Source organism: Limanda limanda, chromosome 9 (genome assembly GCF_963576545.1).
Source record: "Limanda limanda chromosome 9, fLimLim1.1, whole genome shotgun sequence".
Taxonomy (NCBI): domain Eukaryota; kingdom Metazoa; phylum Chordata; class Actinopteri; order Pleuronectiformes; family Pleuronectidae; genus Limanda; species Limanda limanda.
The window spans coordinates 18,530,360-18,555,218 of record NC_083644.1 but is presented as its reverse complement, the minus strand read 5'-3'; the positions used below and the strand labels follow the sequence as shown (position 1 = coordinate 18,555,218).

The window sequence follows — 24,859 nt, the reverse complement described above, 5'->3', positions numbered from 1 at the left end:
CCCTCCTGCTCTGGTTCCTTTCTTTCTTTCTTTCCCATTTGCCTGGCAGACTGCACTGCAGATGATTTCTGGGCATTAAGCTCCTGTTGCCAGGATCCTGTTTTTCGGGTTCGTTTATCTATAGAGTAAACACACACATGCACACACGCACACACACACACATCCTCACATCACCCACCCGTGCCTGTTGGCAGCGCCCCATTTACGGACATCCAATTTGCTGCTCGTGCCCTTCTCCCAGACTGTCTCTCCTCTGGTGCGGCTTCAGATTTATGTCTAAATCCAGACACACTAAGCCATGTTCACATCGTACTCCGCTGCTACTTTTAGCTTACTTACTGATTCCAGGTCAAACCGCCACTACAGTGTTCACCATAGCGTCTCGTGCTTCTTTGCTTCACATTATCTGTGTGTGTGTGTGTGTGTGTGTGTGTGAATATGAGGCAGGGAATTTATACAGCTAGACATGGACAGCTTTTTGGAGAAATTAGCCTGTTTTCCCCCCCAGGGACTTTAGCTTAGATGTAGAACTTTTCCTGGAGTCTCCGGAGTGTCATCCATATGTCTGGAGCAATGGAGCCGTCTGGAGAGTGGTGCCGTAGCACATTTTTTATTTTCAGCCTCAGTTTCAATTTCTTTTTTGTTCCTTTTCACTGGTGAAGTGGTGGCTTTTAGTTTTTTTGCAATGGTTGGCTGGGTTTGCTTCTACAACGATGTGAGTAGTGCTCGCACAGCATGGAATCTAACCTCTGGAATAATTTCACAGTTTTTGTCTTGCTATATTTTTATGATTATAAACTCCACAGAAGTGAAATCTTTGAATCTGTGTTCTTGTAGGGAAAAAAAAGCAGTTATTTTCTAGGTTAAGGCGGGGAGGGGGGTTTCTCGCCTGCCTCTTCAAGGATTAACAGACTGCCTTTCTTAAACACTCCAGATGCTGCCTGAAAGACGCTGCAGCTAGAAGGAGAAGAACAAATTTAGAGAACAAAGAGGACGGGGACAGAGGGGGACATGTTCAGGGTTACAGCTGAAGCAGCTCAAACTCCATCCTTTTTGTTCCGTTTTTACTTCCGTGGGCTTTTTTTCCTTTCCCCTTTTACCCCTTTCTCATTATTTTACTCACCCGCTCTATGTTCCCTCACCCCTCACTTTCTCTCCACCCTGTTCATTTCTCTTCCACCTAACCCCTCTCTCCTCACACTCACTCTCTCTCTCCATCCATTTGGTGGAACAGTGCTGCTGATAATGCCTGTAATTGGAGTGACTCACACTTTTCCAGTGTGTTTGGACCAGATAAAGAATATTGTCAGCATTTTGCCGACATGGCCTCTGCTGGCAGAATTAAATGGACTCTGTTCTTTTCTGTCTGCAGCAAATTAAAAGCCTCTCAATTCATCTGTTCTCGCCCGAGGCTTACCGGGGCCTCCTATTCACACAGAAACATCGTGTAGAGGGGGAGGAAGAGAAAAAGAGAGATTTCCCTCTTTCCCAAGAAGCACCAGTCTTTGGTTTTTGCTCAAGCCTTCACTCAGCCACGTTTAGATGAGGACGGAGAGGGAAAGAGGGGTCAAGACCAACAGTGGAAGGAGAGGTGAAGAGCAGCTCAGAAGCTAGTTGGATTCATTATGCAGCATGTCAACTTGCAGCTGTCTCCTGCTGTCTTTGTACTTCAGCAACTTGGAGTGAGAAAGGAGCTTGTCTGCACTTGTGTGTGCATGTTAATGTGTGTGTGTGTGTGTGCGTGTCTCTGTGTGTGTGTGTGTGTGTGTGTGTGTGTTCTAATGCATTTATGTGACAGGGTTAGAGAGCAGATCTGAGAGTGTTTGGCTGCAAGGTTATGGGAAGTTACTGCCAGGCAACACTTCAGAATAAAGTAGCAGCAGATGGGCAAAGAAAGGACAGACTGCTGGGGCCAGAGGGGCCCATCAGGCCCTGGACAGGGGCCGGGGGGGCAACAAGTGTGGCCGTGGTGTTGAAGAGAAATCATAGTCAGTTATAGCCTGGTTATTATAGAGCTGAGCGATAAGACCCAAATCTTAAGTCCCAATGTTATTTCCAAATTATTACACATATCATGATGTAGAACATTAAATTCAAAGTCAATGAGCTCACAGATAAATTAAATGTTTCTGTGAATTGTAAGATTATAAGATTACTGGTGTTTATTTCAGTTGTGGGGACAAAGTGCAGCAATATGAGGCAGGAATAAAGGTGTGATACTGAACTTTAACCCCAATCTCTCTCTCTCTCTCTCTCTCTCTCTCTCTCTCTCTCTCTCTCTCTCTCTCTCTCTCTCTCTCTCTCTCTCTCTCTCTCTCTCTCTCTCTCACACACAGACATACACAGTCTGCTACATCATCCTCCCATAGTGGTGCGTCTTGTGGTCTTATAACAGTTGTGGCGACTGCAGTCACATGATTAAAAAATGAGTGTCAGCGATTTCATACCCAAACCATGTCCACGAGACAGCAGTAGATGTTCTTTAACGGTTCATTGTGTAGAATGTAGTGACATCTAGGGTTTGTAAAGAAAACAACAATTCGTACAATTTGGATGATTATACACTAGTGAAAACAGAATTTTCTCAGATTGATTAAATTTCAAAATTTTGCACACTGAACCTTTAGTCCGATGAGGGACGGGGATTCTTACTGCAACCACATGGAACCATTGTTTGAAAGTGGGCAAGTTCAAATTGAATGTTGTTGAAAGTATGGAAGTCGTCCGTTTTCTTCTTCACAGACTCACTTGGTCTCAACTTGAACTCCCCCTGCATTAAATTACAGCGGATGAGTGCAAAGTGGTGTTTGCAGTTACAGTTTGGTGTTGCAGAATATAGACAGTCAGTGCATTAGAAGACCTGCTCCCTGCAGTGTGTGTGGGTGTGTGTTGAAAGAGAGAGCGAGTTGTGACAGAGAGAGAAAGTGAACGAGTATAGTCACAGCTGAGCCTAATGCTTTTTCATCCTTCAGAGTGGATAGTCTCCTGCACAACCTTTAATAAATGGTTTCACATAATCTTACTAAACATTTAGAGCAAACATGCTCAGTATCAGTGATTTTAAACCTGTTTGAATGTAGGTGCTTAATTGAGGTAAACTGTTGCTTGGAGTGGTCAGGCTGTTCCTCAGGCTGTGTTCTTGTTGAAACACATTACTGATAGGCAGCAGGAAGTGCAGTGCAGGTCTCCCTCGTCTGTTACCACGGGCAACATCCACTCAAGGCTGCTGATCAGAAACCAGCTCATTTTCATGCCTGCTGAGAACTCCTGCTCGGTTTCACCTGCCAACAGTAAACACAACCTAACTAAAGCAAACCCCTCTCTTCCTCTCTCTCTCTCCAGCTCTCTGTGGGTGTGTGTGGGATGATGTGTCAGGGCTAAAGCCCATCCCTCTCCCATGAGCCTGTGGGCCTCCACACACACACCCGGCGCCCACTCACACACAGCCGGCACTGACGCTGTGAACTGGACCCTCTGAGCCCCACGGATCCCAGCGGAGCGGTGTCTAGCCCAGTTGGAGCCTGAGGATGTCAACAGAGACAGAGCTACAGCCAGCGGTCAGGCCCAGCAGTGTCAGACGGGACTCCAAAAGGAAAGGTAAGAGCACAGCTACCTCTTATCCAGCAGGCCAGTTCAGAAGCTGTCTGAACATTGTGTAGTTCTTACTCCATATAAGTGGAAATATAGTATTCACATCTTTATTATTGTTTCATCACCTGAAACTATAGGAATCATTGAGTTAGTATAGAGTCGGGACTCGGGAGGCTACTGTGTTGCACTGTCATGTTTGTGCTACAGCCCACGACCAATTCTGGCTCCTGAAATTGTCATTTGCATTGTTATGGTACCTAAAGGCCACCGTAGGTGTTTTACATGATTGGAAGAGGAGGGAATCTGTTGGTTACAATCTACAACCTCACCCGTAAATAGGATGAAATACTACACAGTGAACACCAGTTGTACAGTTTGAAACAGTAAATGAGAAAAGTATCATGTTTTCATTACTTTTTATCACTCAAGTTTTCACAGTAGACTGTCTTATAGTGGGAAAAGCAAATGTCTGAAACACCATAATGTCGGATATGCATTATGATTCAGTGAATGCCATGAGGTAAGCCTGGTAGTTGTTGTATCAACATCTGTTTGAGGTCCAAAACTTACAGGACAAACTTTCAAGTAAAATAAAGAAAGTGCAATTCAATAGCATTTCAACAATGTTTGTTTTCACATTGAACCGGAGGGTACTTTAAAAATGAAATACTAATAAAATAAATGTTATTTTCTTGTTTCAAGTAAAAGTTTGCATTTAAAAGTTTGCATTTAAAAACAAAATAAAGCTGGTGAGGGATCATCTAGCGTTGAGATGCCCCCTGATTTTTTACTCTGCAATATATTTGTAGACACTGAAAACTACTCGTAACCATGTGTGTTAGGAACAGGGTAACACCCACCTGGTGCATTAACTGCATTGGGCTCGGGTCTGGTTTTGAGACAAAAATCAAAAGGCTTGTATGGTAAGGATCAGGTCAGTTTTCTCTTGGGCTCAGAGAGGTTTGTACAGAATACTGCTGAAAAATATCATTGACATCCAATGAACTGTTTCACCTCCTCTCAAGCTTGATATGTGATTCTGTAAACAGGATTACACAGATGAGCAGGAGGATCATTCTACTCATCGTGTCACTTCTCGTGGGTTTCCCTATTGAACGTAGTTTGGAGACCAGACATAGGGGCCGGGGTTTCTCCTGGTGAAAGATCGTACTCTTCATGATCAGCTGTCTTCAGTCAGTCTTGTAGTGTGAACTTACAACGACTCAGGACTTTGAAAGTGTTGTAGTCCGAGGTTTGCCTAAGGGTTTATGAACCTGTCCCCCTGAGATTGTTAGAATTTTCAGTTCCATAATTCTATTCAGATTGTAGTTGAAAGGCTGCAATCAAGTCAGTATAGGTAATAGAATTATTAAAAAACAAAATGTAGTTTCACTGTGGAGAGTACTGTCAATAATACACTACTGACTCAGGTTGTACCTGGTTGGATATGGTTCTTCACGCACACAGCTCCATCAGCTGCCCTCCTCTCTTTATTAATTTTATCTCAATTGGCTGTTGATGATGGATTTAGGTTCAATGGCAGAATGCAGGGCTGGTGTTGTTCATAGCTAATTAACGGGTAAGGGGGTACTACGGTGCAGTGGGCTGCTACCAAACAGGTGCAGGGATGTTGCGGTTGGTGAGAAGCAAACAGTTCCAGGTGTGAAAAGCTCCAGAGGCATCTAGCTAGCAGGTGTATGAGAACAGGTCTGGGTGGTCTCAGAGCAGAGGTGTTGCCAGGGGCCAGGCTGGCAGCCATTACCCAGCTGCTCGGTGCCACCTGCCCAATAACAAGAGCGACGCCCAGCATTCACTGAATAAGCATCTGATTGATGCAGCAAAAACTCGGGACGCCGTTGGGAGTGACACGTAAATGGATACACACAGTCACACAAAGATGCACACACGTGTGCACGCTCTCAGTATCACCTGCAGCAGATGCCTCATTGCACACGGTGTCGTGCGACCCCTGCAAACAAGCGCTGGCACACACACACACACACTCACACACACACACACAAACACACACACACACACACACACACACACACACACACACACACACACACACACAGTGTATAAGGGAAGACTTGAATGCCGCTCATGTCCTATTTAGAAACAGTATTGTCTCTGCTGCAATGGAGATCATGTTCGTTATTCAGACTGCTCTCCATATTTGGGTAGATGCAGACACACACACACACACACACACACACACACACACACACACACACAGACTGGGATGAAAGCCCAGAAGAGCATATGAGAGGAAAGATGAATGGTCTGCCTTCAGCATTCAGACTTGAGGGTTTTTAGTTTCACTCCCCCTCTTTCTCTCTCTCTCTCTCCATCCCTCCATCCCTCTCTCTTTTCTGTCTCTCTTGAACACTCACACACACTCACACACACACCTCTTACCTATCTGCAACTCCTTTTTAAGAAACAATGGCATGTAGAATTTGGAAAACTACAGACTCATCAAGCACAGTAGTCATGTCTCTTCTGATCTGGGTCATTTCACACGCAGACACACACACACACACACACACACACACACACACACACACACACACACACACTGACACACACAGCAGGATGATGAAAGTCTAATGCAATCATACACCAAACACAAGCCATGAGTGTGCCCTGAGAATAGAAAACTTTGATAAGGCTCTTGTTTAGTGTTTCATGTGTTTGACCCGAAACCTTCATGTCTGTACGGCACATACACACGTTTCCGTTTCTTTCCAGCCCCCCTGCTTTCGGTCTCTTTGGAGTTGCTGCATTTGAATGAAAGAAAGATTCCACCTAATAGCTTAACGTCATTGCTGATGTGAGAATCTCAGCAGGATAGTCTCTCATTCTTCCTCATCCTCTTCCTCCTCCCACTGCTTTGACTCCTACGACCTTGGCCCAGATGAATGAGACGCAGAGGAGAGACTGATCACGATGAGAGAGAGAGGGAATAAGAGAGACTAATGAGTCAATGTGAAGGAGAGCTGTTTAATCTCAGGCCTTTGTTTTACTCCTCTGTGAAGAAGACTGTAATAAAAAGGGTGTGGGACTGCCGTGTGTCACACATTAATCACACATGTAGTGTTCCTGGATCCATGCATCATGTTGTTGCTGCAGGTCTCAGTGCAGAGGGCAGGTCTTTTTTCTTGTACGTACAATTATGATTCGTCTGTGAGCTCAGAGGTCATTTTTTAAGAGCACCCTTTTTCTCTACCACAAGGTTTTTATTGAATTACCATGACAAGGTAGAGATAACCTTTGACTTTTAGCATTTAAATGACCTGAGCTGAATAACTGCGGCTTCCTGCTTCCTCTGACAATAAATTAGCCATTCCTCTTTGGTCAGGCTCAATTCTTGAAGTATAGTAGTCTCTATTAATCCTCAATAAAGCCACAAAGATTACATCTCTTCACCTCTCTATCCCTCTCTGATTCGCTCTCTCTCCACCCTCCCTCCTTCTCCATCCCCATCCTCTACTCATGTAGCTACAAATCATAATTTTCCATTAGATTACAGTGCTAACAATGTTAATGTAGGTGGTTCAACCCAGGATTTGATCCATTTCGACCAGCTTTCATGTTCTGATTTTGAAATGCTCTCACTTGAAACCCTGCACTCAGACTGAAATTCACCCTGCTTGTGCTTATATTTCCTGCGTCGCAGCTTCAACTCCTCTCCTCGCGCTCACGTCACTTTTGTCACCAGCTGACATATCTGCTTCTTAAAATCTGTCCAAATTCCCCAACCAGTAGAATTCTAGGTGTCGTGATGATGAATGAAATCCAAGAGCTGACCTTTGTCATGCACACAGATGCAGCGTGAGCGTGACGACAAGCGCTGAAGCTGGGGTGCAGGAAATCTAAACAGGATTTTAAGTTAGAGCTTTTGAAAATCTGAGCGTGAAATCAATAAATCCTGCTCTCACACTGAAAGACCACACTCTTGAATACATGTAGGAAAAAACCCATAGTAGAGCATATATTAAAACTCTTGAGAGATCCTGCTCCCCAGGTTGGGAACAATCTATTTAGACTTTCTCTTGTTTCTGTTAGGCTGTTGATTCCAGAAAGAGGTCCTGAGTGCACATTTGTTAACTTGTATAAGTGCTATTTTTATTTATTTTTTTTTAAAAACACAGTTTGATAATCTTTTAACATCAATAAAGCATGGAGATGACACTCTGCCAGTACAAACACTTTACTGTGGATGTCAAATTACAACACTGAGCCAATCTGACATTTGTGAAGAGCCCAGCGGCTGCAGACAGTTTTGTCTCCACTTAAAAACTTTTTCATCTCTACGCCTACCTTCCTAATGAAGTATGATGAACCGTGGATGCCTGACTCTGGGGAATCTTAGAATCGCATCTCTGCTTTCGCTGTGCAAGAAAACCAGTCTGACGGTCCAATATAAAGGAGTGCATTTAATGTAATTACATGCTATATGAACATATGCTCTGCTGTTGCTTCCCTACAGAGTTTGTATAGTTTACGTGTCAAAACTGGGCAGATGAATTGTTCTGATATCTCAGGCCGAGAGACAGTGGATTTATATTATAGTGTTTTAATTTAGACCAGTTGTGTAACAGAACAAACTGATTGTTTACAGTGTTTAATCTCAGATGATGCAGTGAGACGTTCAGCCTCTCCATTCTGACATAAGCTCAACAAAAAGCAGTTCATAATAGTGAAATCCCACTTGGTGAATAGACTGTGCTGACTTTAGCATATCTCTGTGGATCTGGCACTGCGCCTGTATTGTTACAGTATGTATGGACAATATCAGGGTTGTGAATGCGTATATGAGGCTAAAAATGTTGCTAAAGTGCGACTGTGATTTGCAAGCTTGTATTTGGCAGTTAACCAGTGATCATGCAGATCATTTGGATGATCCTCGCTTCTGAAACCCTACTCGTAAACAGCTTTTGTGGTCTAGAATTCATCGTTTCCTCAGACAAATGGAAATAGTTTTATTTTTATTTTCTATTTGCAGTATTGTATGGGCAACCTCATTAAATGTTCAAGTCAACGGTTCACGGATGCCTGTCTGTCGCTGGTGATGTGACACCAAATATTATTACAAGTTCCAATAACTTCTGCTGCTGTCAACACACTCAGACAACTGTCATCACAACTCTGAAAAATGACGACTCTCCATCAATGGGGTTTGGCGGAGGATGTGTGGGAGGGTGTTTCTACAGTGGAGCTGGCAGCCAGTGGCATGAAAAGAGTGGTTAAGGGTTATAGCTGTGCAGCTGTTAGCCTTTGTGTGTGAGTGTGTGTGTGAAAGAGAGAGAGAAAGTGTGTGAGGGTTGGTGTGTGTGTTGATATGGGTGGATACGTGTGGGTATGTGTTTCCTCGTCTCTGGTGTGTGATTAGCAAACACATTATCTTCTTCGTGTGGATATTATGCACACATCCAGTCTATCTGGCACAATCACAGCAGCCATTTACTCTGATATCTTTCCCTGGGGAATCTTAGAGCACAAACAACAGTAGTGTGCGTGTGTGTGTGTGTGTGTGCTGTCTATGAGAGGTAATCAGATCTGTTCCCTCCAATCAGACAGAGATTGAATTGAATTGGCTGTCTGTTGTTGTGGCTGTCAGTGAAAGCCAATAGTGGATTGGGGAGCAGAAGACAAAAATGACACTGAGAAGCAGATAGTGACACACACTTTCCAAACAGGGCCTTTCAGTCAGCATTAAAACTATATTTAGAGATAACTGCCTCCTCTCTGTCCATTCTGCTCTCTGTTGCCCTTCGCTCCCATCACTTTATTTCTGTAAAATTAGTGACATCCATCATTGCTGTCTTCCCTTTCAACAGTCTCTGCTACTTTTGTGCCAACCTATTTATCCATCCACTTTTTGCCGCACTATAAGGTAAAGGCTCCAGTATGCTTCTACGTTCTCCGTTTCTCGGAGAGGGCTCAACGGGGGCCGAAGAGTCTTTTTGATTTTTACCTCTCCGTCCACTGTACGTTTGAAAACAATTCACCGCCAAACCCATAGGTGGCGCAACGGAAGACGAGCTCAGAGAAGCCTACCCCAATTGGGAAGAAGAAGTCCACGTGTGTTTGTTTATCCCTGTCAGCAGGCCTCCCACACACTGAACCATGGCAACTAACAGAACTAAATAAAGTGACACCCAGCGGGTCAAAATGCTGATGTTATCGTTTCTTAGCGCAGCGGTTCCCCGGTCTTGTTTCCGAACTGTGTTGCTGATTCCACAGCTTGAATCTGCTAGAGGCTACACGGACCTAGCTCCCCCCCAGCTTCCACACACAGTCAGCAGGGACTCCCGACACTAACTACTACCCAGTGTTTGCTTCTAACCTGGCGGTATTATAGAAACAGTGTCATGATAGAAGTGGAATTAAAGGCGTGACGGCGGGTTTTTGCACCGTTACCACCGCAGTTAGCATGGTTGCTAGCTCGCTAGTCTAGCCCCCTAGCGCCGTTTTGAAAGCTCGTTATAACCGTCTGTGACCGCGCACACATGCCGTTAGTGCTCTAACGAGCCACCGTCAGCCGGACAACTCCGCTGGCTTAACACACACGTCACATTAATCGTAGAATCGTAGTTGTGTATGTGTTTATTGTGAATCAGGAAGTTAGAGGACCGGAAATGTGATATCCGGAAATGACATCGTAGGGAAATTATGTCGTTCGCGGACCAATCACAGCCAAGAGCTGTCCGTGGGCTCTCCGACATAAACACGTACAGTTAGAAAAATCAGACGTGTACGAAAAGCTCTCCGAGGCGCTCGGAGAGGGCGTTCCACGACGGATAGGGCGGTCTTATCTGTCCGTAATAGAAAAGACATAGAAGCATAAATTGGCCTTTAGGGAGGCGAACGGTGATCAGTCCCATCCCCACATATCTCATTCCTTGGTGCAAACCCACATCCGACACACTCCTCTGCCTCTATTCCTTAGTGTTCAAAAAGCATCATCCAAGCTTTCAAATATGACCACACTGAATTAGCATTCAAAACGCCTGACTCAGATAGGAAAATACATATCCGTGAAAGCCTTTCTTTTATTTGCTTATGTGTGTGGCAGCTGCAGTAGCTCTGTGATCCTCTCAGTATGTTCAGCTTAGTCCTCTCCTCCACACTAGTTGGTGTGGCTTTGCCCACCGCATCACTAACTACAGTCTCCATAGCAACAGTTTGCTCTCTGCTTGTAATTTGCACAAAAGCAAAATGTCCCAATGTCACCTACAGGCTGTAATAGAGGCCTATACTCTCACCCTGCAGTGCTGGTTGAAGGACTGTGCATTGTAGCAGGAGCTCTTATTTGTTAGATGTTGACACGCTGCTGTTTTTCTATTTCAGTTTCCTCACAACACACAGACTGAACTGTCTACACAGAGTTTTTCTGAGACACATCAGCACTACAACTGTTGATGGCAATAATGAACAAAATAAATCAAGCAATATTTGTCTTTGAAAGATAAACTGAAGCTCAATCGTTTTCTTGTAATGACGCCCATGCTACGCAATAGGGGGCGATTGTATTGTTATCAGTAGCAGTTTGTCACAGCAATAACTCAGGCCATTTGAATCCAATCTAATAATTGAATCTAATTTGGATTAAACTCTGCATGTTGGTTGGGGGTAGATTCAGTACCTGCATTATCTATCTATTATTTTTTTCAAATTTGTCAAAGGTCAAGGTTACAGCATGGGATCAGAGATTTATCAAAATGCTAATATACAGGAAATGTATGAAAGTACAAACACAAACCTATATACAATTGAAATGGTCTTTTGTTTAGTGACAGACTCTATTAATACATTTGAAAGAGTTTTGGTGACTTTTTTGGAACAAATCCTCTTTTTGTTGGTCTCATTCCCTCCCCCTTCACTCTATCCCACTGATCCACAGGTGGTGGTCATGCACAACGATATGTAGCAATGCAGATAAGGGTGTAATATAATAATGTGAGTTGTGTCTGTGGCTGTTTCTTTCTCTGTCAGTCAGTTTCACTGTGGGACTATGGCAGCTGTATGCAAATACAGTATTAAATTGTATTATTTGATTGGCTTTATGCAAAATATTATCTGCCTTTGTAGACAACTAGACATGCACCAGTATTCTGGCATACTGGGTGCTGTCATAACAAATATTAACTGTGGGGCACCTGTTGATTAAGACCCATAGCATATGACTGCAGTGGCCTCCACTTGATGCTGTGAATTCTTTCTTTAGAGAGCACATTCCTCCCTCTCCTCCCATGTTTCCTTTCTGTGATTTAACTTTAAAAAAAGTTTTAGGCCAAACAGTGTTAAATATAACATAAAAAGTGTAAACTACAAGACATTTAATTTATTAAACAGAGACGTGTCTGCAGCTAACAGAGAAAAATCAGTGATTTGATTTCAGTTGGACTGTGGATGTGGAAGTGATGATGGTATGTACACAGTGAGAAGATAAGAGAGCCTTAGAGACAAAAAGAGACTCTGGCAGATGGCAGAGTTTCCCTTTCATTTCCATGCTGTATGATGTCTTCAGTCTTCCATCCCTCTCTTCCAGGACCCTAGCTGAGTGAAACAAGGGAGAGGGTTCATTACGCAAGATGAAACACAGAGAGATAGAGGGGGGGTACAACAACTTCAAGTGGCTCCATATTTTAGCATGGATGAAGGCTTTGTTCTGGCAAACTCGCCTTGGCATGAAAGGTGGACCGCTGTGTTTTGAGGAGTTACCTGTGCTTCCTTATGCTTTGAAAGATGGGCCTCTTGTGTTTGACTGTGACATATTTGCATGGAGGTGCAAACATCAGCACACACCAGTTCTATCTCCTGTTCACACAGACGGCAGGATTTAGGAAACAAATACGTTTGACACTTTTCGTTCAGACGTGTCTTTGAGGGTTTGAAAAGGAACACTATAATGTGCACTCGTGATCAGTTTAAGCCTACAACCTACAGAGTGAGGACATTGTGGGAAAGTGAGGACTTTTTTGCCGGTCCTCACTTTGTGACCCCCCTTTAATGCACTGTTTGGGGGTTAAGACTCAGTTTTTGGGTTACAATTTGGTTTGGGTGTTAGGGTAAGCATTTAGTTAAGGTAATTAAGGTTAGGGTAAGGGGCTATAGAATGCATTTTACCAATGAGTGTCCTTAATAAGATACAGGCGTGTGTGTGTGTGCGTGTGTGCGTGCGTGCGTGCGTGCGTGCGTGCGTGTGTGTGTGTGTGTGTGTGTGTGTGCATGTGTGTGAGAGTGACAGTCCATGAGGGGAACTACTTGAGTGTAGTATGACAGGATGCTAGTGGCTTGTTTACACAGCCCACTCTCTGATGTCCTGTCAGAGCCCAGAAAACACATAGTTGCACACACACACTTAAACATTCCCCTTGTTAGTGAGACCAATTACCATGTAATTAAAGGCAGGGCGAGAAATGAGCTTTACCACAATGAGTCCTGGATAGACAGAGGCATGCTGAAGAGGACTAAGAGAGAGAATAATGGAGAGTCAACCGGATTGAGGACAGGAGAACCGCCTAATGCTAGCTGAGCTATTGTTGTTAAATAAGGAGAACACAGAAAAATGAGATGATCCGAAAGAGTCGAGGAGATGATAAAAGCATCCTGTTTCCCAACATGTGCTGTGTATGTGTGTGTGTTAGATGAGATTCATATAAACAGGACCAGCGATGTCCACCTCATCAAAGCTCCATTAAGACTTAACTCTTGACCATCACAGCATTGTACAAACAGCACATTTCACTCTGTTCGTAGCAGCTGGGTGCTTTCTGCAGAGCACACTGTACATCTCGCTCTGGTGAAAATAATAAACCCAGGACTCGCTGTGATAACAACTTTGCCACTGTTAATGCAACAATGCTGACAAGTAACAGGCACAGAGCAGAGAAGTCGGGTTGTTTGCACTTTGCATTCACAAGCATCCCCTCAAGTTCAAATTCCGCTAAGTGCGCATGAAGATCACCAGTGGGTTTGTGGGTAAATACAAAGATTAACACACTGAAAAAATAACAAGCACACCATCCGTCCAGGCCCCTCGGCAACGGCTCTGTTACAATACAGGAAAAATGGTCTGGTAGAGATTAGAGATGTAGTTAGAAAATAACAACTCACTATTTTCAAGCTTGACAAAAGGATTTTATAAATGTCTTCATATTTACTAGATTTTACTATTGAAGCAGGCAGTTGAAGGCAGATGACACCTCAGAGGTCTCAAGACGAATTTTTCAATTTATTTTCATTTAACACATGTATGTTTTTTCCAATCTTTATTCAAGACTGTGGTCTTTCAGTTTGAGAGCAGGACTTTAACATTAATTTTGTTGTGATGCTCTCACTCAAAACTCTGAACTTACTAAAACCCTGCTTCAGTTCTTCTTGCGTTCACGCTGCTTTTGTGCAAATGAGGAACATCTGCTCCTGTGCTCTTTGATTCTTTCTGTTGCTTTCCAATTTTGTGTTCGTTCGTCACAATTTGCCAACTCATAGGATGCCAGGTATTGTGATGATGTTTCAAGCCAGTGCATTACAAAATCTGAAGGTGAAATTTAAAACTCCTGCTCTCAAACTGAAAGACCACGCTCTTGAATACAGATTGGAACACCCCCCATAATACTGGATATTTATTTCATCAAAACGTCTACTGGACTGTAGTTCAGTGTGAGACCACTATTACCATTTTTAGCATATTCTGGTTCATAACTTGTATTTGTGTTATTCCTTGAAAAGTTTTACATGCTGTAATGTTCAGGACATGCTTAACTTTCCTCATTTTGTCAATTGCTGAGGCTCCTCTTTTCAGCCTCTGTCTGAAATACTTTTGGCTTTTGCTCCTCTCTCCCGATACAGCACAGGTTTGGTTGGCCAGCTGGCCTACTCTGTTGAGATTGGTCAACAGCTTCCATTGCATGTAGGAAATGTCAGTCTCTGCTATTGCGTCTCGTGCCAGACAAGCTGCTAGGCTTAAATTATGCAAATGTGGGGCATCATGAAGGCACATGACGTCATGACACTGGCCGGACTACTGAGAGGAGCTTCCTTTACTGCTGACTGTGGGCTGTTACATTGTAAAAACTTTTACATTCACAAAAAACATATAACTAGAGGAGGGAAAAACTGAAAAGGCATTTTATGTCTCCTTTAGTATTATACCTCAGAGGTGTCTGTCTTCTCCCACTGTCACCATCTAGGTCAAAGATTTTCTGTCTGCTTTTCCAAAGCGACCTTGTCAAAGAGTGTGGATGTTTCCACACACCAACAGACACACACACACACACTTTGATGCATACACAGCTGTGACCGTCATCCAGGTCATTGGGTGGTGGAGCTGGGGAAAGGGCAGAATGTAATTGAGATCCAGACAAAGGCCAGAGGAAGAAAATAACAGCACTCAAGCTACTTCAGATTGGCCCAAAGTCTCAATTCAAGTTCAACTCTAAAGCCTTGTTTAAAGACATTGAGTCACACAGCTTTTTTCTCGTGTAGATGCCAAATAAGTCTTAATGATTAAGCTGAAAAATGTTATCAAAACCTACAGGCACAGTATTCATTTTTCCGTGTAACCTTAGCATAATTTAGTGGCAGACTTAGAGCTCAGGAGAAGGATCTTGTTTTCATAAACACAAGAGCAGTCATGTTGCAAATAAGACAGAAAAAACGCACATCAGCAGAGGCCCAGCACTCATTTATTTGATGAGTGGCAACGGTACTTTATCATCTCATTTGACACCCGGCGATTCACTTCAGCAACGATGCTTATGCATTTGTAGCATGTGCGCATCCTAAGTCAAGTGAAAGCTCTCGTGTGCCAAATCAATCTGCCAGAATTAAACACGGAGCTGAAGGGAAAACTTGTTGTTTTGTTGGCACATGCTGTTTGTGGGTTTAAAAGAGTCTGTGAGAGTGTGAGTATGAGTGAGTGCCTCATCTGAACGAGTCTCTGGTAGGTGCAGAAAACACAGAAGCAACCCGACACGTTCCCATTCACGAATAAACATTCGGCAGCGCGGTTTAGCAGCAGGATTAATTGGAGAGTAACTGGCGGGTTCCCTCATGTGCTGTTGAGTGTTTGCTGGGAACCATCCCAGCTGTAGTTAAGAGCCTCTGGGTGCTGCTTCATCTGGAGCACAGTGAAACAAGCTCCACACTTTATACCAGCCTCTGCACACACCACAGGTCTGCTGAAACTAAACAGATGAGTGAACACGGAGGAGCTGCTGTTTAGAGTCGCATCAGCGGTTGATCCACTAACATAATTTCTGCGGCATACACATATCAGGTCTACAACTTCCTGTCACAAATCAGAAATGACACCAAAGCCACGATTCCACTTTTATTCTATTATGTCTAATAAAATTAATGAACTAGACTGACTGTAAACCTTATTGCCTTACACTTCAAACCCCCTGCACCTGACTTCAATCTACAGCCTGGATGATGAGCATGTGCTTGAATGCATCAGTGATGATCACCGGGATTCTTCCGCAGCTCATTCATTTTGTGTAAGGACATATTAGTACGTATATCCATCAAAAAGTAGCACAAGTTTAATATGTTATACGATAACTGCATGAGTTAATCAATCTACTAATTCCAGAAATCTTTGTCTGTCTGTGTCACTGTCACTGTAATAACTTAACATAAATTCTAATCCCGGGGATTTATATAAAATGGGTGGCAAAAGTTATTCTTCAGAACCTTTGAGAGGGAATGTTACGTGTGGCCAGGAGGTGGGGCTCTGTGTGAGAATGTGTGTGTGTGTGTTTGTGCCTCTCTCCACCTTTCTCTCTCTCTCCACGCAGCCAGTCCTCAGGTGAGACTCATCACCTCGTCAGCTGGAGCTGACTTAAGGAGGCTGTGAATTTCTTTCTCGCTCTCTATTCTTCCATGCAGGTGAACGGGTGAGGAGACCGAGGCTCCGGTTTCCCCCATGCCAGAAGTCCTTTTGAGCTTTTGTTATGTTGGTAGTTGGTTCGGGGGTTCCCGGTAGTCCTGTTTTCGGATAACCTTTTTCTTTCATTTAGGTAGTGGGTTATTTAGGCAGACTTAGTTCGGGGGTGAACACTGACTTCGACGGCCGATGGCTGGCTCAGTGTTCCCCTCTCTTTTGTTTGTTTTGGCCGGGAACCTCCAACCCTTTTGGTTTGTTGCCTTTCTAAATATTTGTTTGTTTCAACCAATAAACATTTGTTATTATTTAGTGGCAACAGTTGTTTCTGATTCGTTTATTTGATGTGTTCCGGGCCTCACGAGCCATTTCTTATAGGTCCGTAACATATTTGGGGGCTCGTCCGGGATCGCATGTTGGGTCTTCAGTGTTTCTGTTGATTCCAACTGTGAGTGCCGTGTCTATTGTGATAGGCCGTGTCTAGTTGATTTTGTGGTGTGACTTGGTCGTCCCTGACAGAGTTTGTTGGCTTGGACTTCCTAGTGTGGTTGCCAGTGTTTTTTCGGCCGGCACGTTTGTGCACCATGGTTTTCTTTTTGGTGCTGCTGTGTTTTGCCCTCTTGGGTGGTATTTTTGAGGGAGTAGGTTGGTGAGCGGTCTGTTTTTTTTTGTTTTTTTTCCTCTCGCCCTGGTCTGATCAGTGTGGCCAGTCTCGTCATGGCGTTTAGTGCTGAGGAGTTTGTTGCTCATCCGACGATGGAGCAGTTCTGTTCTTGCACTAAAGAGCAGTTAATTTCTCTGGCCAGTTTTCTTAAAGTTACGGTGACTAAGCAGATGAAGAAGCAGGCTATAAAAACTGAGCTGCTGTCTGTGTTGTATAAAGAGGGTCTTTTGAGTGAAGCGGTCATGAAGGGGGTGGAGTCACGGTCAGATGTGGATGAAGCGGCTCGTCTCAGGGGATTGGAGCTGCAGATTGAGTTGCGCCGTCTGGATCTGAGGGAGAAGGAGCTGTTGGGTGAACTGGAGGTGCGGAAGCTGGAGGAAGAGACAAAGAGGCAGGTGCATCTGAAGGAGCTGGAGTTACAGCATGCACCTCCTCCCCCTCCTGCCGCCAGTGGTTTTGATATAGGTAGATGCATCCGTTTCGTTCCGTCTTTTAATGATAAAGATGTTGACAAATATTTCACCCTGTTTGAACGTGTAGCTGAGACCCTGGAGTGGCCTAGGCAGTTTTGGCCGCTGCTTTTACAATGTGTGTTCACGGGAAAGGCCCAGGATGCCTACGCGTCTTTGGAGTCTGGTATGAGCCTGAATTATGATCATGTCAAAGAGGTGGTGCTGAGGGCCTACGAGTTAGTGCCCGAGGCATATCGCCAGAGGTACCGTCGTCTCAAGAAGTCGTATGAGAAGACATACGTGGAGTTTGGTCATGAGAAGGGAGTGTTATTTGATCGTTGGTGTCGCTCTATGAAGGTTTCTGATTTCGCTGGCTTGCGTGAGTTGATGTTGCTGGAAGACTTTAAGAATTTTTTGCCTGAACGAATTGTGACACACATTAATGACCGTAACGTGCTAGAAATTTCTAGGGCTGCGGTACTTGCTGATGAATACGTTTTGACTCATAGGGACAGTTATGATAAGCCACAGTCCTCCCTGGGTCGCAGCTTCTCTGCGCCCAGGCCCCCTGTGACGCAGAAGGTGAGTGGAGAGTGGAGTGGCCCGAGTGTAAGGCCAGGGGGTAGGGAGAGTGGAGGGGGTAAGGAGAGTGACAGGGTTTGTTCCTTTTGCAAGAAGCGTGGCCATACAGTTAATTACTGTTTTGCTTTGAACAAAAGGGACAAGCCTCCTAAAGCTGTTAATTTGTTAAAAACCGAAAGCTCATTGAGTCAGTCTCCTAGTGCTCCCAGTTCATCTCTCTCACGCTCTCATCCTGGGCAGTCTCCGGAGCTTGATGATGTGTTTTTGCCTTTCGTCATGAAGGGGGCGGTCTCGCTGACTGCGGGAGGCCCGAAAGTCCCTGTCGTTATTCTGAGGGACAGTGCAGCCTCTCAGTCGGTCATTTTGAGTGGAGTGTTGCCTCTGTCTGAGAAATCTTCAACCGACTCGGCTGCGTTAGTCCGTGGGTTTGGGATGCAGTTTGTGGGGATTCCTTTGCACACCATTCACCTGGACTCGGAGTTGGTTACGGGGCCTGTTATTGTCGGTGTCAGTGATGAGTTTCCTGTCGGGGGGGTGTCTTTCATCCTGGGGAACGATTTAGCGGGGGGGAAGGTCCTGCTTAATCCTGAAGTAACAGCTGTTCCCCGGTCTGGGTGTTCAGATGAGTTGGTGAGAAAGTTCCCAGGGGTGTTTTCTGTCTGCGCCATTACCCGTGCCATGGCAGCAAAGCAACATCAGCTGCAGCCTGAGTCCGGTGATGAGGAAGAAGAATTGAGTGACAGTTTTATGGCTGGGGACGGTTCGTCAGTGTTACCAGCCCTTCCCTCCACAGACCCGGTTTCTCTTCCTTCCCCAGACCCGGTTTCTCTTCCCTCCCCAGGCCCGGTTCCTTTTCCCCCGCCATCTCCCCTTTCTATATTGGACAGTTCAGATGTTAAATTGTCCATGTCACGTGAACAGCTTATTATCGAACAGCAGCGTGATCCCACGCTGGTTTCTCTTTTTGCGGCTGTGGGTTTGAATGATGATGATGGGGGTGGGTCTCCCAGGTATTTCTTGAAGGACGGGGTGCTGATGCGTGCGTGGCTGCCACCACGTTTGGGTTTTCAAGAGGATTGGGGGGTTGTGAAGCAAGTTGTGGTTCCACAGCTGTTTCGACCAGAAGTTTTGAAGCTGGCCCATGATAATCCTCTGGCTGGCCATCTTGGGGTAAATAAGACATATGATAGAGTGTTGCGTTGTTTTTTTTGGCCGGGTCTTAAAGCCGATGTGCGTCAGCACTGTAGGACCTGCCATGTCTGTCAACTCTCTGGTAAGCCCAATCAAACCATTCCCCCGTTTCCACTCTATCCGATTCCTGTTGTAGGGGAGCCTTTCGAACGTGTTATCGTAGACTGTGTAGGGCCTCTTCCCCGTACAAAGGCGGGTCATCAGTTTCTCCTGACCATTATGTGCGTTAACACTCGTTTTCCTGAGGCTATTCCTCTGCGGAGGATCACCGCCCCTGCAGTCATTAAAGCGTTGACTAAGTTTTTTTCCTTGTTTGGTTTGCCACGGGTGGTGCAGACGGACCAGGGGTCGAATTTTATGTCTAAGGTTTTTGCACAGGTGGTGAAGCAGCTTGACATTTCTCATTGTCATTCCAGCGCGTACCATCCAGAGAGTCAGGGTGCGCTTGAGCGGTTTCACCAGACCCTAAAATCTATGCTGCGCACTTACTGCCTCGAGTATGGTAAGGATTGGGATGAGGGTGTCCACCTGCTTCTCTTTGCTGTGCGTGAGGTGGTACAGGAGTCGCTGGGTTTCAGTCCTGCTGAGCTTGTGTTTGCCCATACGGTGCGGGGTCCGCTTAAATTGCTACATGAAAAATGGGTTGGTAGTGCAGAACCACAGAATCTGCTGGACTATGTGTGTGATTTTCGTTCAAAACTTCATCGTGCTTGTGAGCTGGCTAAACAGAGCATGGTTGTTGCCCAGGGCCAGATGAAGCGTTGGTTCGACAAAGATGCGCAGAGCCGTAGCTTCAGCCCAGGGGACAAAGTGTTGGTGCTGTTGCCCATTCCTGGCTCATCGTTACAGGCACGTTACAGTGGGCCATATGTTGTCCGGGAGAAGGTTGGCGCTCGTGACTATGTGGTCGCGACCCCGGACCGCAGGAGGCGAAGTCGGCTTTGTCATGTCAACATGTTGAAGCCCTATCTGGAGCGAGGGTCTGTTTCACCCTCCCCTGTTGTATTGAAATCTGTTGTGGCACTGTCCGGTGCTGAAGTGATTGATCAGGGTGAGGCGGCTGTGGCGCTGTCCGGTGCTGAAGTGATTGATCAGGGTGAGGCGGCTGTGGCGCTGTCCGGTGCCGATTTGCCGGAGTCTGAGGAGTTGGATTTTGATGGTGATGTCGTTGCCTTGTCCAGTGCTGTTGTTCATGGGCGTTTGAAGAACTCTGAACTGCTGGTTAATCTTGATGGTTGTGTTTCGCATCTGCCTCCGTCTCAGGGTGAGGATGTGGTCCGTTTGATTGGTTCACATATGTCACTGTTCTCTGATGTGCCCTCTCAGACCCAGGTGCTGCAACATGATGTTGAAGTAGGAGATTCGTTTCCGATTAAACAACATGCCTACAGAGTTAATCCAGAAAAACGTGCACGCTTGCAGAAGCAGGTGGACTACATGTTGGGCCACGGTATTGCTGAACCCAGCTGTAGTCCCTGGAGTTCTCCCTGTCTGCTGGCTATGAAATCTGATGGTTCAGACCGGTTCTGTACAGACTTTAGGAAAGTGAATGGAGTCACTAGGCCTGATTGTTATCCTCTTCCCCGAGTTGAGGATTGTGTGGATAATGTTGGCGGTGCCAAGTATGTAACCAAACTTGACCTGTTAAAGGGATATTGGCAGGTGCCACTGACTCCTCGGGCGAAAGAAATTTCTGCTTTTGTGACTCCAGACGCTTTCCTTCAGTACACTGTGATGCCGTTTGGCATGCGTAATGCGCCAGCAACTTTTCAGCGGCTGGTGAATATTGTGTTGTCTGGTCTTTCTGGTTGTGAGGCATATTTGGACGACATTGTTGTGTATTCTGGGTCCTGGGACGAGCACATTCAGCAGCTGTATTCTGTGTTTGGGCGTTTGCGTGACGCCAATCTTACTTTAAACCTTGTTAAGTGCGAGTTTGGCCAGGCGACAGTGACCTATTTGGGCAAAGTGGTTGGTCGGGGCCAAGTCAGGCCGGTGCACTCCAAGGTGGAGGCTATTCTTTCTTTCCCTGTCCCTCGTTCACGGCGGGAATTGCGCCGGTTTCTGGGGATGGCGGGCTACTACCGTAGTTTTTGTAAGAACTTTTCTGCGGTAGCTGCTTCCCTCACTGACTTGTTGAGCCCGAAGGTGTGTTTTCGCTGGACTGAGGGCTGTCAGCGTGCTTTTGACTGTATTAAGGCTTTGTTGACTACGGCCCCAGTCCTGTCTGCCCCTGTGTTTGATCGTCCATTTAAACTGTCTGTTGATGCCAGTGATGCGGGTGCGGGTGCTGTTCTGCTTCAGGAGGGGGGGGACGGGGTTGAACATCCCGTCTCTTACTTCTCCAAGAAGTTCAACAAACACCAGCGCGTGTACTCTACTATTGAGAAGGAGGCGTTGGCCTTGGTCCTGGCGCTGAGCCACTTTGAAGTTTATGTGGGTTCCGCGAGTTCGCCAACTGTTGTGTATACGGACCACAATCCTTTAGTTTTTGTGAATCAGATGCGGAACACTAACCAGAGGTTAATGCGCTGGGCGCTCTTCCTGCAGTCCTTTAACGTGGTCATTCGGCATGTGAAGGGGCGGGACAACGTCCTGGCCGACACGTTGTCACGGTGTTAGGTCTTGTGAATGTGTTGTTTTTTTTTCCTTCCTCCCTGGTCTTCACGTTTGCCCCCGGCTATTCACAAGCTCTGGGTGGGGGTGTTACGTGTGGCCAGGAGGTGGGGCTCTGTGTGAGAATGTGCGTGTGTGTTTGTGCCTCTCTCCACCTTTCTCATTCTCTCCACGCAGCCAGTCCTCAGGTGAGACTCATCACCTCGTCAGCTGGAGCTGACTTAAGGAGGCTGTGAATTTCTTTCTCGCTCTCTATTCTTCCATGCAGGTGAAAGGGTGAGGAGACCGAGGCTCCGGTTTCCCCCATGCCAGAAGTCCTTTTGAGCTTTTGTTATGTTGGTAGTTGGTTCGGGGGTTCCCGGTAGTCCTGTTTTCGGATAACCTTTTTCTTTCATTTAGGTAGTGGGTTATTTAGGCAGACTTAGTTCGGGGGTGAACACTGACTTCGACGGCCGATGGCTGGCTCAGTGTTCCCCTCTCTTTTGTTTGTTTTGGCCGGGAACCTCCAACCCTTTTGGTTTGTTGCCTTTCTAAATATTTGTTTGTTTCAACCAATAAACATTTGTTATTATTTAGTGGCAACAGTTGTTTCTGATTCGTTTATTTGATGTGTTCCGGGCCTCACGAGCCATTTCTTATAGGTCCGTAACAGGGAAGAAGACAGACAAAGCAACAGGATTGATTATGATAAAAATGGAAGCACATTTACATTCAGTACATATAGACAATCGAGATCTGGATCCATGAATTATTCTCTGAAAATATTTATCTCGCACTGTTAAAGAAAGAATAAAAAAATCCTTGATCTGATGTAGATTATAAGTATAATTCTGTCATTTTTAACTCCAAGTTTCGTGCTAATCCATCCAGTGTTTTTTAAATAATCCTGCTAACAAACTGACCAACAAACAGACGGGTGGAATCTTAACCTCCTTTGCTAAGAGATGATAAAGTAAACTGGAACTTTACAGCCAGGGTCCCACACGTTTGTAACAGAAAAAAGGAGAAAAGGAAAAGGTGAGGTAGAATGTAATTCCTATGTATGTGATCCAAATGGAAGCCAGAATCATGCAGAGGTAAAGAATGGCTGATGACATCGTGGAGGAGACGAGGTTATAGGGGGAACCAGCTGGTAGAGAGAGAGTGATGGAGGAGGCACGTGGGAGGCAGAAGGTTACAGTTGCCGGGGGCGATGCTCAGGGCTTCCCTGAAGGGTTACACATACTGTACCAGCAGTCACCTGCCATCTATCACCTGTGGGTGTGTGTGTGTACGAGTAGGACTCGGGTTTTCTGCCTGTCATAATGTTCTAATCCTGAGTGACATTTATCCAATGGAGACCTCGCTCATTCATCCATCCATCACATTCTATTCCTCCTTTCTATCCTCCGCTCTTCGCTTTGTGTCCTTCCCTCCCTCTCTGCTTGTTGCTTCAGACAGTCGAACCACCCCTGCATACCAAGTACTATCACACACACGTATACACACAACACACACACATAAACGAGTTGTAAGGTAGTAACTGCCAAACGGTATAGAAAGCAGAATTCAACCTTTGCAACTCTTTGCGTTGTGTGTTTGTACACATTCCTTTGTGCAGAATCTAGACAAGACTAAGAATATGTGTTAAAAAATAGATTGTTTGTGTTTGTTGTGTGTTCACCTGTGAGGCAACCACGAAAGATCCACCAGAAGATTCTTTCATTAGTGTTGGTAGGTGGGACATGCGTGAACATGTGGCTGTGGATAGTTGTTTCTGTGAGAGCGTAATAAAGAAAATCCTGAAGCTTGTGTGTATGTGTGTGCGCGTTTGTGCGTTCGTGCGAGCAGCCATGACAGATGAAATGGGAGATTCTTTCATTAGTTGTGTTTGAGGCTCAGTGGGGTCACAGCAATAGCAGACATTTAATTACAGCACACTGAATGCTTCCCCTGCTGACAGACACACACACACACAGGGAAGTCTTTCATGGAACATGTCCCCAAAAGGTAGTATTATAAACCACTCAAGAGGAGAAGTAACTCTGGACCCCTCCACCTTTCCCTCCCTTTCGTCTCCTCTTGGCCTTTCTCGACTTCCCCTGCTCTCTGTGTTCTCCTCCTCGCTGTGCTAAGTATAGCAGCAGTAATGGTGATGGATGCAGATGGAGGGAGCAGGTCTTAAATGTCAGACTCAAATGAAAACCACTGTGCCAGTGAGCCAAAAGCAGTAGGACACCTTCAGCGTTACTTAACACTCACACATTTTAACATAGAGTACGGACATACACACACAAATGAAGCGCTGCACAGCAGACTATATAGCATTTAGGAAAGAATGAATGTGTACAAAGTCAGAATGTTAAAAACAGATATATTTTTGTCGAGCTGAACCCCTCAAACATTGAATCCATGTTTGTGCTGCACAGTTTAATCAAACATAACTGTTCCATTTGTCCCTGGACATGGGGGTCATTGGAATAATAGGTAGCTCACATCCTGCCACCTGTTCCACCCATCAGCAGATAATCTTAGCAATTCAAAACAATTCATAGCTTAAGATATATAGAAAAACTTCACTTTGCTCAACAAAACTTTGTCTACAAGAAAACTCATAAATGTTTGTCGTCAGCTTCAAATGAATGTGTCTTCATCGAGTTTACTGTATGACATTAAAGTTTCCTGCGTGACTTTCCATTGGCAGTCAAAGAGATTTACCGACGCTGTGTTTCCTGACAGACAGCTGTTGTTTGCATGTGAATGAAATATGAGTCTGATCCTTTATACCCAGCAGCCGTGGCACACTTCATGTTATTGAAGCAGTGGGAAGAGATTTGTGTTGGGGGGGGGTCTTTATAGCTGTTGACTGTTGCATGGTGCACGCTT

The 24,859-nt window shown here is 45.2% G+C and overlaps 1 protein-coding gene across 1 annotated transcript in view; it reads left to right on the top strand.

Moving 5' to 3' along the window:
• The first annotated feature begins 3,527 nt into the window (after positions 1 to 3,527).
• The window catches only part of dab1a (DAB adaptor protein 1a), a 48,163-nt gene continuing 26,831 nt past the window's right edge, over positions 3,528 to 24,859 (top strand). The window contains exon 1 of the mRNA XM_061078653.1: positions 3,528 to 3,597. Within this exon, the coding sequence (XP_060934636.1) occupies positions 3,528 to 3,597 (70 nt within the window). The remainder of the gene's footprint in view (positions 3,598 to 24,859) is intronic.